Raw genomic sequence first — 14760 nt, forward strand, 5'->3', positions numbered from 1 at the left:
CTCCCTGATAGCCTTAGTTCTCCTTAGTGATGGATTTTCTGTGCCAGTTGCTTTGCGTGCAAACTACCGATAAAAAATGAAGGCAGCCATATGTGTAAATGCATGGATGCAAAACAGCACTGTGATTTACGTGTTTGTCACTCACCGTGGTCGTGTGCAAATACCAGCAAGGAGAGTTCTTTCAGTCTCTGTGCCATCTCATCATATGGGCCACAATGTTCCCCAGCTCCATGGGCAATAAATACCAGAGCCCTGAGAGGAAAAAACACACAAAAAAATAGTTTAGCTCTTCACAAACACAGACCTTTATCCCGTTTTTTGTGCAGAACCGTACTTCCTAGATTTCCTGATAAACTCCTACACTGACCACTTAAAATGGGGTTAAAGTAGAATTGTTCGTGGATGGAAAAGCATCATCTAAATGTAATCTAAAAGAAACCTATTAACAGTAGGATTTAATTCACGCATCTGCCCACCACTTACTTGACTGGATGTGCATCAATGTATTTGCGTACGTGTGTCAAGGGGGGATTGTGAAGCCAGACATTGGGAAAAAATGGCAGATAAAGAATGGCAGATAAAGAATGGGCAGGCTGTGTTTTCAGAGATAACAGCTATCGTCCATCTGCCTGCATGCCTGCCTCAACCAATCCCTTCCTCTTCAACTCAAAACAGAATCAGAGGAGTCCAGTAAAACAAAGAGTGAACCATCACTGCTCATCCATTTTCATCTGTTTCTTTTCTTGCTGCTTATCCGTTTGGAGCAGGACACAAGTTGGAGCCTGTTCTAACTGACAATGAGCAAGAGATAAGGTACACACTGCACATGTCCATCACAAGGATAGCATAGAGACAAAAGATTCATTAGCTCTAGAAGTTACACAGTTGACAAGTATTTCTACTGCATCCCTGCACACTGTCAGTGATGTGTAACACATTTTCAGAATCTTACACCAACATACTGTTCTTCAAGCATGTAGAGACTTGCTTAACGCCTCCCTAAATATAACAAAGCATCATTTCTTCTTCTACACCCAAATAGACAATTTTATATTTCAAACATTAAAGGTATTTTGTGACATGAGGCTATTAGTTCCTGTGTACTCAGAAAGGGATATCTTTTGCTAATTAACAGTCTAGTCTTCTCCTGTCAGACAAGTTTCTTTTAAAAGGTTTTGCCTCTGCTATCGGTGCATATTAAGCAGCGGAGCGGCACCGAAATGCTCAAGCGTTTTTTTCCACTCTAAGCAGCAGCAGCAGCAGCACTGAGAAGGCTGTGAAAGCTTCAATCAGCAGCAGACAATTAGCCCAAATGTATTCAGAGGGAGGGAAAAAAGGAACCAAGTGAAACAGGAGGAAAGGAACTGAAAGTTTGAGGCAAGCTGAGGGGTGGATGCAGAGGAGTATAATAGAAGATGTTCATCAGGCTTCATTAGCAAATTTCACTAACAGCTCTTTTCCTTGTTTTTTTTTTGGGAGAGAGCCGTCGCTTCGGGCTACATGTTCCTCGGCTCGCAAAAAAAAGCATGTGTGTGAATGACCATCTTTGTATGAGAATAATATTGTGTAACACACATGCCAAGGGGCAGCAGGGGATTATTGGGGTTAGTCTAAGCTAACCGTAAAGACAACTGCATGGTGAACAATAGGATACACGCCCTCTTTGCTAATTTGCTGTCTTTGCTTTTCAAATGCCTCCTATGTCTGTGGGATCTTATCATTTTCTTCCTCTTTCTTCCAGTGTCCTCCGTCTTTCTCATCCTTCAGTAGGTTTTACTGTAGCTTAATGGCGCTTCATCTGTGTAGCTACTGTCTGATGGCAGCTAACAGTAAGAGATGTAAGGATTTAACTGAATCTTAACATATGTTTCTATTCATTCAACAGCAGGAATCTCCAGAAGAATCATTTTCAGAAATATTCAGGCCGCAGTGATGTGTTGGGTCAGCCTTGCAAAGCAAGCAATTTCACTTTGCTAAATGTCTCCTAGGAAGAGGCAGGAGGAGTTCGCTTGAATCAATTACTTGCAAATAGTTCAGAAGACTGTGGTATTTTGACATTTGACTCTTTGTGAAATACAAACTTTACCTTTAACTGAGTGGACGAGTTCTCGCTACAGAAGAAGAACAATAGGAGTTTCAAAATATCAAATGTTAGTCACGTGCACTTTTGGATAACTGGATTAGACGATATCTGGAATTTACACTTTACACTCATACAACTACACGAACCATTCAAGCCATAGGTGCATATTGTATGTCTGAGAAGACACACATGCGATATACAACTTTGAATTGGAGTTTTCACAGGACTCTGTGCAGTCCTGTTGTACGGCCCAGATTGGGTCGAGCTTTAGCTTTCGGACAGATCGGCTCACATTAACTCTAGAATACGTTGGTAGGGAGGAGCTCATAGTCAATTCAGTGACTGCAAGGTGCCCACATGCTGTAGCTGCACAACAGGTCCAAATCATCCACCCTCCACCACCATGAGTTTTTTGCACACAAATGCTATGTTTAATTTTTTGCCAAAAATGGTGCTGTGCACTATGGCTAAACATCTCTACTTTGGTCTCGTCTGTCCACAGGAAAGAAGTCTGTTGCAGTTCTGTATGTTGAATCTGTATGTTGAATTAATGATGTTTAGAATTGGAAGTTTTTCTCTTGATGTCTTGAAAGCTGGAGCAGCTGCAAATGAACTCTAAGCTGTATCCTGGTGTGGCTCATTACACTTGCATGATGAATCTTTTGCATAATGAATTAGAGCTCACATTATTTCATACATGAAGCTGAAATACTTAAATCATACAAAAAAAGAGAGACTTTTCTCACCCCTTCTCATTATTTCTTTTTATTCTGTCTTTTCTCTCATGGGAACCAGAGACCCACTTGTCTCTCACACAGTTTTAGCTGCTGGAACAGCATGGCTTATAACCAGCCTTATTAAAACACTCATGCCTCCCACTGGCTCTACTCAGAGCTACTCTAAACAACCACAGGCCTAAACAAAACCAAGGAGCTAATCCCCTTAACACAATGCTGATGGACTACAAGCAAGATTATAGAACCTACCAGCAGAGCTCAAATTCTCCAGTTCAAATGCAAAGTTAAATCATTTCTGGCATTTTGATGCTCGCAAACAGTAAAACAGAGGACACAAATAAGTCCTTGTACATTTTTCCACAGGAACTCTTGCCACAGGATTATTTATGCTGTCTGGCTCTAGGCATTTAAGCATGTCACAGAGCTTAATCTGAGAAAGCCTCACAGCGATGAAATGTCATTGGATTAAAAATAATGCACAATACAAGTACTATATGGGGTTTGCAGTTGGTGTCCTGTCAAGTTCTACATTTTTGTTTTTAACAGTGGTCTTTATAGAGAGCATGCCTTTTGCACAGCATGAGATTATTTTTAATGCAACAGGTGACTGGAAGAAATCTAGGAACCAAAGCACCTTGCACTGCTATACAAGTTCTTTAACTCTGCAACATGAAATGCAGTGGTAGAAGACACACAAAGACTGCATTGTAACAAGTCTGCTCGATTCAAAACATTTCAGACCTTCAGACTTTCGTATGAGTCAGTAACTTCCAAGGTGACAGGAAGATTTGATGCAATCCCAGCAAAACAAAGTGGATATGACAGAGAAGAACGATGTGACAGGCGGAAAATGACAAGGAGGTTTGGAGAGAGAGAAACTGTGACAAACTGCTATGGAAAGCTACGCTAGAAATGGTGGTGTTATTATAGAAGGTGTGCAAGGGTGTGCTTGACAGTAAAAAACACACACGCAAACAGACAAGAGAGCGACTGCTGTGTGATGGAAAGAAATGGAGGCAGACAGACTGCAGGCAGTCTCATCAGAAACCCAGTAAACATGGTTGAGACAGCAATGTTATCTTGAGGGTAAAAACTGGTGGCAGTATGATGGCAAAACACTGCAAAGTGCACGTACTAAGGACTGGGCCCCTGTCATGCTCATGGGCTCAAATATTTTTAATTTGGCTTTCTTCCACTGATCTTTATGTTTCTGTGGATTCTTTCTGACTCTCTTACTCCAGACGATGTTGAAGGCAGACTTATATCTCAGAGGCCAACGCTGCCGTTTTTCCACCAAGATTAAATATTGAGGAGAGACGGTCAGCCGACAGTTATTTAATGTCAAGATGTTTACCGGGAAAGTTTACACCAGTGAAATGAAAACTCAAACCAGAAAAAACAGCTAAATATTTACGGTCTTTAGATAAATAATACTCTTCTGCACCGTGAAACATTTCAAATAAAAAAACGATCAGTTCAACTAAAGAGCGCACATGCTGTTGAAATTCCAACAAATGGTATTAATTTAATGTCAAACAGCCCGTTGTTTGTGAAAGGTTTAAAAATGAAATGTCACAGTACATTTGCCAGCTGTCTACTTTCAAGCAGAAGGACATCAGCTCAGGCATGAGATGCACATGTAAAGCAGGGCTTCATATCAAAAGATAAATGAAGTGAACTGGTCTGCACAGTCAGCGTCCAGTGCAAAAACATCCTGAGAGGAACGACGTTACCATACATGAGTTATGGGCAGCGTGTGTAATAATGGCTTCACATTAACATGTTAACCTGTTCCTCTGTTTCATACAGTAAACAGGAATAAATGAACCACAATTGTTTCACCTTCCACTAATCATGTTACTTTTAAACTGAGTGAGCAGGGTTACAGTTTAGAGCCTGTGCATACAGGTGGATTAACCATTACTGAAACATAAAGAAATTATTTTGGTAATCACCAATACTAATTCAGGACAGCTGTAGCATAAACTTTGGTGGTCTAATAAATTTGATAAGCACTCTATATCAAAATAAAAAGCAGAAAGTTCAACTTTTAACACTAATCCACAATGTAAAAACACTGATTGCTGTAATATTTTGTCATTGGCACAGAGAGTGTTAATGATGGATTCAATCCCCCTCAGCATGGAGGACACGAGTAACGCACACAAAAGCGTTTTTTCCTATTGCACAACTTTTCTCTTTAAAATAACCCCAAATGGTTGTGGCCCAGCCATAATTTGATTTTAGCCACATGCTTTGAATTGTTAACAAGCTGGAATATTCCTCTCCTGTCAGGTTTCTGGAGACTGAGAGAGTCAGTCAGTCCCTATTTTGGTTTACCCACAGGCTCCTGTGGTGCTGCCTATAAATGTAAATAGCCATTACATTATCACACTCCCACCTCTTAAGCATTTACTGGAGCTTCACACCAAACATGCTGGACACCGTCTGAGCTGAAGAAATGTACTGAATCTGAATTGACCAAAAAACTGTACTTCCGATATTAAGACTTTTACATCTTCACATTTACACGCATACTTTGAGCTGTCACAAAATTCTCTTGTGCCAAGACTGAAGCACTTCCCCAGAGTTTTATGGGGCTTGACTGCTCATGAGGTGCACCATCTCTGACATCGTTTTAAAAGCAGAGCCACACAGCTACTGTGATAAACTGCACTGTACTCATTTTGTACCTCCTGATTACTGCGGCAGCTCGATTGTGATTCATTCTTATTTTGTCACTGTTCTGTCTGTATCCTTCTCCATTTTTTTGAAGTGTCTTGTTCAGATTTTTTATTTAGTAGAAATTATTTTCCCCAAGGAGCCCAAATACAGACATGCAGATAGACCAAGAACACTGGAAATCATTGGAACTAATGCATATGTCTGAAATATGAAGCTATTACGATTTTGAATAATTTGACATTTCAGTCATATTGCACAGGTATGCACTTACACCTGTTGCATATTTGTTCTTGTTTATAATTTAAACCAATGGTGATGTAATGCTATAGCACTTCATTTACTATCTTACTGCATTTTAATATGTTTTTTATCACTACTTGCTGTTACAATGCATCACTGTTATCATAAGTGTTACCAAATTACCTACCATAACCACCTGAAGTGGCTATTTATGCTTTCAATTGGAAAATCCATGGCTCAACTCATTTTAATGTAAAGGCTGCTGGAGGTGATAATTATGCAAACATGATTACTTACTGTTTAGTAGATCACTTGGAGTCCGTTCTTTTTTTCTCTCTTTTCTATATTAATTTACAGTAAATTATCCCAGCTGGCACCTGGAATCACCCATTTGGGAAATTTCACATGGTGCTCATATTTTATACTCAATTACTCAGCCTAATTTCCCCCCAAGCTCCAACACGAAAAGAAATACGATGCAGTGCATCTTTTGTCTTCATACTGTATCATGGATACAGTGGAAATGAGCAGCGAGGAAATTAAAGAGGCTGACCCCAGAAACATGAACACACAAAGAAGCTTGTTTAGAGTTTATCAGCAAAAAAGGCTGATAAGACCATGGCCTGTTTACACAACCTGTGCATACACCGATCAGGTATAACATTATAACCACTGACAGGTGAAGTGAATAGTCCTTACTATCTTTTTATCATGGCACCTGTTAGCGCATGGGCTATATTAGGGGACAGGTGAACATTTTGTCCTCAAAGTCGATGTGTTATAAACAAAAAATGGGCGAGAGTAAGGATTTAAGAGAGTTTGGCAAGAGACAAACCGTGATGGCTAGACGACCGGGTCAGAGCATCTCCACAACTACAGCTCTTGTGGGGTGTCAGTGTCAGTCTGCAGTGGTCAGTATCTATCAAAAGTGGTCCAAGGAAGGAACAGTGGTGAACCATCAACAGGGTGATAGGCAGCCAAGGCTGACTGATGCATGTGGGGAGCAAAGGCTAGCCCATGTGGACCGATCCAAAGCACGAGCCACTGTAGCTCAAATTACTGAAAATTTCACAGACCCGGCTCTGGAGGACTGGGGGTCCGTGAGCAGTTTTGACTGTTGTTGTTGTTGTTGTTATTGTTGTTGTTATTATTATTATGATGATTATTATTATCGTTATTATTTGGTGATGTGTGTGTCTTTCTGCACAATGCTGTGTTAGTCTGTGTTCCACTCATTATATGTATAGGCAGGGTGTGAGTGTGTACATGTGTGGCTGGAGGATGGAGAACAGCCACATGCAGGCCTGACGGGTGTGGCCCTGCAGGAGGACTGGCCACACCTGAAGTTCCTGCCACACACCTGTTGGTGATCAGGGCTCGTCGGGGGAGCTACTTAGGAGAGTGTTGGAGCTCCCGCCAGGGTTGGTGTTGATGGCTGTTTCTGTGGTTTCCCCCCCAGGTGGAAGAGTGGACCAGAACAGCAGCATGCACAGGGTGTGCGAGAACACAACAGCGGGGAGCACGAGCGCACACACACGGGATTCAAGGGAGCAATGGGGAGTTATTGTGTTTACAGCCTTCACTGTAAATAAAGTGCACTGTTTGCATCGCAGAACCATGCGTTTTGGGTCCTCATTCCCCCATATCCCCACAGTCTGCCAGCCAGACCGTGACAGAAAAACTGTAGCTCAAATTGCTGGTTCTGATAGAAAGGTCATAATGTGATGCCTGATTGGTGTACGTGTGCTGTATTCTGTAAAAATACAGGTGTACAATGTATGTGTGTGTGGTATACTAGTGTCCATCCGAGTAGTGGAAGATCTGTCAATCATTGTTTATATCCAAGTAGTCCACCCGTCGACTTTTCACCTACTTCCTGCTTCTAGGGAAAGAACTTTCAGAAGCCTTTGACCTTTGGCCTTTCCTCTAATCCTAATGCAAATAACAAATACTGAAAAAAATAAAGAACTATATAATATGGCTTTACGTTGTATAATAAAAGATAAAGCCAGTTAACAGCTTGTGAACATAAAAATCTATTCTGTACATCTGCATTCTTCATGCATCATTAAATGAAATGGCAACAACAGAGTGAAGGTAACAGAGCCTTATTTAACTTAAGAATGAAAATGTCTTATTTAGTACAAGTTAAACGTGAAATAAGATATAAAAACAGAGGAGCACTGATATGGTTTATAACAGTAGTCAGTGTTAGTGTTTATGAAACTAGTTTCACTCTGGAAAATGTTGAACAACAGCAAAGCCACCCTAGAAGTTACCTAAATTTCGTATATGTCCATCAGTCAGAGCGTGTGGCTATTGCTCCAAGCAGGATTATCTTGTTAATTAAACAGCAATAATCAATGATTTGTGGAAGCTTGATTCTGTACAAGCTCTACAAAGGTGCGTGGTGCTGGCTGCCTGGTAAACACCTGCATGGACATGCTTTGAGGAGCTGAAGTTTCCAGTGCATACATTTGCTTTCCAACCGTGTGCTCAGTTTCTGCTTCGTCACTAATCAAACATGACATGCAATAAACTACATGGCCCACACAGATATGAGTCATTAATTGCTGGCCTGCCACCATGGTTACAACACCTCTCTTCATAACTTTGGTGATGTTAACAGCCGTGGTGAAAGTAGCTGTGAGGTCACTTTGCCTTCATGAAATTCTCATTTTTATCATTGTCTGATTCACTGGCAAAAACAATGATAAATAAAATAATAAGCTGTAGTCCTAGATGATCACATAATGTCATTATCATTGCTACACTCTATTCATAACCACACAAACCCTTCGCTGTTTTTAATAAACTGTCAAAAGGAAAACACCCTGTCTGGAGATTCCTTTGATCCTCAGAGTTTATCTCTACACGAGGTGCTACTGAGGCCGACGTGAAACTATTCTTATCACAAAAGTGAAAAAGATAAATACTCCTGCTGCTGCTTTCAGGAACAATCTATTAACCTATAACATATTCAGCTTCCCCTAGGTACTGTATATACCAGTTCAGATATAGTTCTACTTAGATTACAACTGTAAGCCCTTTCTAATAACACATGAACACATAATATTGTTAAAAAGTTTCTGGCTAAGCTGCACTTACAAAGACTTAGACTTCACAAATTGGACACACTGTGTCACTTTGTGTTAAATTACTAATCTGATTACTGCAGTGAGTGGGTAGCTGTGAGCCTGTGGATCCATCATCCAGACTACAGAAAAGTCATTGTGAAACATGTAAAAACAGGAGAGAATTTCTTAAGCGTAGGCCGTACGACAGACAAAAGACTGAGTGCCGCTTTGTCCTCGGCAGTTGTACCTTCACTGTCCAACTTTGATTTTACAACGTGAGATTTAGATCACACTAAGTTTTGGGAGACGCTGCTTTTAACTCTGAACTAACAGGGATAACGTTTGGATATCCTGAAGAACATATGGATATCTTGGTGGTCTATTCAGTTCACCAAATCACAAAAATAATCCCTGCAAGCTGCTTTATAGTTTCAAGGTAAAGACCCTAAAGTAATACAGAGAACAGTTAGACGACCACCTGTGATCATTTAAAACTAATAAACCTACCTCGTCTAACGTACGGGAGCTGCTGTCTCAAATAAAGAATTTTATAAGTCTGGGTTTCACTGAAGAGTTTAAGCATCCTGTAAACATTTTAATGCAGCTTCTGGGGTTTTATTCACTTTACATTGCTAATAAACTGCTGATTAGGAGGCTGTAAAACGTTGCCCACAAAACACCAAGAAAAATAACTGAATTCAGCTATATAACTACGCATTATTGTATCAGTCTCTAAGTAAGAGTTGGGCAATACACATTACATCATTAAACTGACTCTTGCATGTCTCCCTGTTACCATCCCTGCATGCAGTTTTAGCGTGCTCATTGGCTGGCCCTCCAGTGAGAAAGCTCTTATATAAGTCAGGCAAAGCTCTGCTCTAAAAGTGTTACAACACAGAGGACTCTGCAGCTATTTTAATTCTGCAATGATTCAGCTTTTAACTTCTCTTACATATGATTAGGAGGAGAAATCATCAGCTGAGATGATGAACCACTGGAATTAATTTTGTTATTTATGTATTTTTGACACTGGGGACATTGGGGACCACAAACAACAATCATACTGCGTATTTCCAAAAGCTCTATTGACAAGGTGGCTCTGGTGGCTTGTCCACCAGTCAGAGAGTTGGCTGTTTTATAGCTCTACTTGTTAAATGTGATCTTGCGAGACACTAAACTCAAATAAACTCACCTAGCATGTGCAGCAGTATGAGCCAAGACCAGATACCACATTTACAAGCCTTACAATATTGTTGGGTGATTTTGGTGTTTTCATGTGACTACAGTGAGGCTTTAGCTTTAGCCGTACAAGCAGTAATTTTTGTCCCACTTGCACATTTATGTTTTAGTAAAAGCTAGGATATAGAGCTATCTAGGCTTTGCTACTCACATACACAGCTATAAACACACAAAATATGTATGCGTGCAGAGTAAACATGCATACATTCACACATGGTAAATAAATGGTAAATGGCCTGTATTTATATAGCGCTTTACTAGTCCCTAAGGACCCCAAAGCGCTTTACATATCCAGTCATCCACGCACACATTCATACACTGGTGATGGCAAGCTACATTGTAGCCACAGCCACCCTGGGGTGCACTGACAGAGGCGAGGCTGCCGGACACTGGCGCCACCGGGCCCTCTGACCACCACCAGTAGGGGGTGAAGTGTCTTGCCCAAGGACACAACGACCGAGACTGTCCAAGCCGGGGCTCGAACCGGCAACCTTCCGATTACAAGGCGACCTCCCAACTCTTGAGCCACGACCGCCCATGCTGTGGTAAACTATAAGACGAAGATTATGGAGCAAATACACAATTTTACAGCAAGGGTGTAGACACAGTATGAGTTAATGAGTCGTTGCTCCCCTGAGACGTGTGGGTGAGCAGTAATAACTTGATTCCAGATGTTTGGTGGTACTTCCACATCTGTCTTTTTGTGCTCTCGTCCAGCATGTGACAGTGTGATTTGTAAACGAATGTGACCTCTGCGTTCTGTTTCATGCCACAGCCACATGTGCAGAGGCTGCAGACTTCAAAATGTTCAAAGTGTGTGAGTGATAGCGAAAGGGCCTGCAACAGCAGACTGCGGAAAGTTTCACTATCGAACCAGTCAGTGTGTTTTTTTAACAAACTCGACCCATTAATCAACCAGCTCTGTTGTCTGATGTCTCTTTGGCTAAGAGGCAGGAGTGCCATTTACACTCTTTCACACACCAGAATGCCGGATGAGTCAGGATTTGAGGCCTTTCGCACATGAACTATGATGCCGTTCACTGTTGCTGGGAAGGCGAAAGGAAACAACCTTAAAAACTCAAGCGTCTGCGATTACGGGGTGGACAAATGCCGATGCTGTAAAACCAGTAATTCCGCTGGTTTTGAAAAGGAGCTGTCTGGAGTGACACTCTCAGCTCATTCATCGGTTCTCTCATGTGTCTCTACGAGCAGCTGCAGCTCAGATGGAAGACATGCTTGGCTCCATATGAGGTTTCTTAAACAGAGATGATGTATGCAGTCTCTGTATGGTTTTACATTTGTGTCAAGGGCTTCTTCTTACAAAAACACTTTTGATGTTGTCAAATGAAGCTTCTATGAGGAGAGATAACCGTGTGATATTTTAGCTTTGTTTAAAAAAGATCAGCTTTGCAGGCTTATATATAAATTCAAATCAACTGATCTTGGATCTGCTTTTTTGTGTGTGTTAATGAAGGTCACCATGGCCCAGTGTTTGTCACTGGTGCATCTGGTCACCCCTTTATGAGGAGATTAACACAATTAAAATGTCTCTGAGCATGGGTCAGACAATACTGCACACAGCCTGTTTTTAATCTTGGGTGCTTTTCAGACGATGTTAGGCCTCATATCCCATCTGCAAGTACATATTCTGGTTTCTTGTACTAGCGTAGAAGATGGCGAGTTGTGATTGGAGAGCTCTTGAACTTGTTTAACCAGTCGCAGAGTTCCTTCTGGGAGGCGGTTTGAAAGTGAAACTTGAGTGAACTTCTCATTTATACAAGTAAATGAACTCAAACTGTTTGCACTGGTGCCGGTTTTACACTGAACGGAACAAACTCTGTAACTGTAGCTGAATAGTGGACTGCGCGCATGTCTGAAAATTAAGCGTCAAAAAGTCATCATGTGACTCACAGGAGAGCAATCATGTGAACACAATTACTGCACGTTTTAGATATTTTTATTTTCATTTTAAATGACAGCCGCACACTCCTCTGCAGACCAACAGATTATGGGCTAACAAAGGGACACACAGAGGGAACGCAGCCACACATTTAGTTGCCGTTTCACTGACCTTGGCTGACCGGTGGGTTCCCAGTAGCGGCAGAACAGGTGCAATCCGTCTGCGTTGACGATGTGCGGCAGGTCAGAGTAGGGGACTCCCTGCGGACTTCGCCGCGGAGCAGCTCCCGGCTCGGGCATGGAGGAGTCTGTAACAGAGACACGGAGCAGCGATGACAACACGTCGCTGCCGTAGAGGTAGCAGCTGAAGCCGGCGACGAGCAGGCAGGACGCGGCGGTCACGGCGTTCATTGTTGTTTTTGTTGTTGTTGTATTATTAGGGTGCCGTTCTGGATTCTAAGCAGAGCGCGCGCACACACGCACACACATAAACACACACAAGCAGAGGCTCGAGCGTCCGGCGTTACGTCACGAGACCATATGGGCTCTCTCTCGCTCTCTCTCTCCACGTGCTCTCTCTTTCTTTAACCCTTCTCTCTCTAATTGAGTTTAGACACCTACACTGCGCCTGCGATGTCACCGAACTGCGTTACTACACTGTCGTGCACGAAAACGAGATGACAAAAAGCGCGGGAAAGCTCTGATGAAATATAAATGAATGTTTACTTGTTTAGTTTCCACAGGCTATAAATTATCAGGCAAAGTTGGAGAGGCAAGGCTGGGGTGGTTTTGGCACGTCCGGAGGAGGGATGGTGGATATGCTGGACAACAAGTGTCGAAGATGGAGGTGCCATGTAAGGAAGAAGAAGAGAGGAAGACCACCGAGGAGACTGGTGGATGTAGTGAAGGAGGGAGAGGGTTAGTGTGACAGAGGAGGATGCTGGTGATGGGATGAGATACAGGCAGGTGATTCGCTGTGGCGACCCCTAAAGGGAGCAGCCGGAAGAAGAAGATTTTCCGTAGTTCTAAACTGTATAAACTGGATTAGTTATGCTGTAAATGCCGCAGGAAAAAAAAAAAATTCAAAAAAGAGGGATATGCCTTTCCAGTTATTCTACCTTTTCTACTGCTCTACAAATCTTATTGTATCCTACTTCTTTCTTCTACACAACACCCCTTCCTCCTTCTCTCTTTTCCTTCATGTCTTGCATCATTGAGGCTTTTTTTTCTAGGTCTATCTGAATACACTGTGTCAGTCTGCATAGTATTGGTGGTTTACAACGAAGAGGGCGGCGTGTGTAACACTTGGCAAATCACCTGATATAAAAATAGCTCTGGTGTGAAGCAGTTTTCTGAGATATCGCGTCGTCCCTTTCAGTTTTGGTAAACTGTAACCCAACCTTTTATTTATTTATAGATTTAATTAAATGAAAGAAATACTTAGCTACAACGTGAGTAAACTCTATATCTACTTCCGCTCAACATTTCCATTGTTAATTTAGGTTCAATACCAGTAGCCAGTGATGTCCGGACATCCATATTCGGGTGTAAGAGAATGGATTGTGATTGATAGTTTTCCCTCAGCAATGCGCTCCGTGTCTGTTTTCGTACCCGTTTCTATGCGGGGAAACGTGGCTCGTGCCCTCTTTTGACAGGATCATAAGAGGGCAAATAAGTCAGTGAGTAACAGTATTCATGTGTCGCACACAGGCGGAAATAAGCTTCCGTTCGTGCGGACTTATCATTACTGGAACACATTGGCGACATGTGTGTACAAACCCCCCCCCCCCCCCCCCCCCCCCTTTTTTTTTTCATTTTGTGCTGCAATCAAACATTCCCGTCTCCGTGCGCCAATAAATACGTAAAATAACTGAGATGCGCGACGACGGGACATCAATTGCGTGCCACCAGTAAGGAGAGCAAATGATTGGTTCCTGCACGCATCTCTGATACCTACTAGCTTTTAATTCATCGATTCCTCTGCTATGCGCAGCGTATCGATACCAGTGCCCGGCAGTGGATCTGTGCGCTGCAACAGTACCACTCACATTTATGATGAAATGATGAATGAAAGCCTGAAATGTTATTGGATGCGCATGAACCCACCACAAAACAAGTTTCACTGGTTAAAGCAATAACATTGTGTCGATGCTGGAGAAAAACAGTAGAAGGGTCCCGTATTGCCCCGCACTGTAATTCCCCATATGCAGAAGTATTAAAAGAATATTCTAAGAATATGAAGCGTTCAGTGTTCAGCGTTCAGGAGCTGACCTGTTCAGGAGCGTCTGCAGAGAAGTTTCAGCCTTAATCTCTCTCTTGCTCTCCTTGCCTCTCGCTTCGACGTTCTCCTCTCGCCGCCCGTCAAGAGAAGAATGCAATCGGCGGCGTTTGAGGGAGAACCTAAAGTATTCACACACGCCCTCTCTCTCTCTCATACATACGCACAGAGAGCTGATACTCACACACACTTTTTCCCCAGACGCGGGGATGCGCCCTTTCTATTTAGCCTCATTTAGCACACACTTAAAAAAAACAACTCAGCCCACATGGCTCACATTGGAACATACCAGACCCATTAATATTTACTTATTAATAGTACCATGGGCATCCCCCATGCATTCTTTGCAATGGAGCGCCTGCTCCATTTGACACCACAAAACAAGTTGGTTGTGATTGTCCTCCAAAACAGCCCCATGTTACAGCTCTAGGGTTAGGTTAAAATACTTCTCGGTATGGAATGTTTCTTCTTGGCATGGTATATATAGTCTCTGCATTACTTTGTGAGCTAAAATAAATTTGT

General features: G+C 42.2%; 1 protein-coding gene across 2 annotated transcripts in view; it reads right to left on the reverse strand.

Moving 5' to 3' along the window:
* mgll (monoglyceride lipase) overlaps positions 1–14436 on the reverse strand; it is a 44230-nt gene extending 29794 nt beyond the window's left edge. Inside the window, exons 1-3 of one of the 2 annotated variants that reach the window (XM_076878124.1) lie at positions 14232–14436; positions 12133–12268; positions 146–252 (exon numbers count right to left, since the gene is read on the reverse strand). In XM_076878124.1, the coding sequence (XP_076734239.1) occupies positions 146–252; positions 12133–12260 (235 nt within the window). In that variant the 5' untranslated portion in view covers positions 12261–12268; positions 14232–14436. Of the gene's footprint in view, positions 1–145; positions 253–12132; positions 12462–14231 lie in introns of those variants that run through there. The other variant, XM_076878123.1, reaches the window with a different exon arrangement.
* Positions 14437–14760: the final 324 nt, after the last annotated feature.

Source organism: Maylandia zebra, linkage group LG20, assembly GCF_041146795.1.
Source record: "Maylandia zebra isolate NMK-2024a linkage group LG20, Mzebra_GT3a, whole genome shotgun sequence".
In the NCBI taxonomy this organism is placed as follows: Eukaryota; Metazoa; Chordata; class Actinopteri; order Cichliformes; family Cichlidae; genus Maylandia; species Maylandia zebra.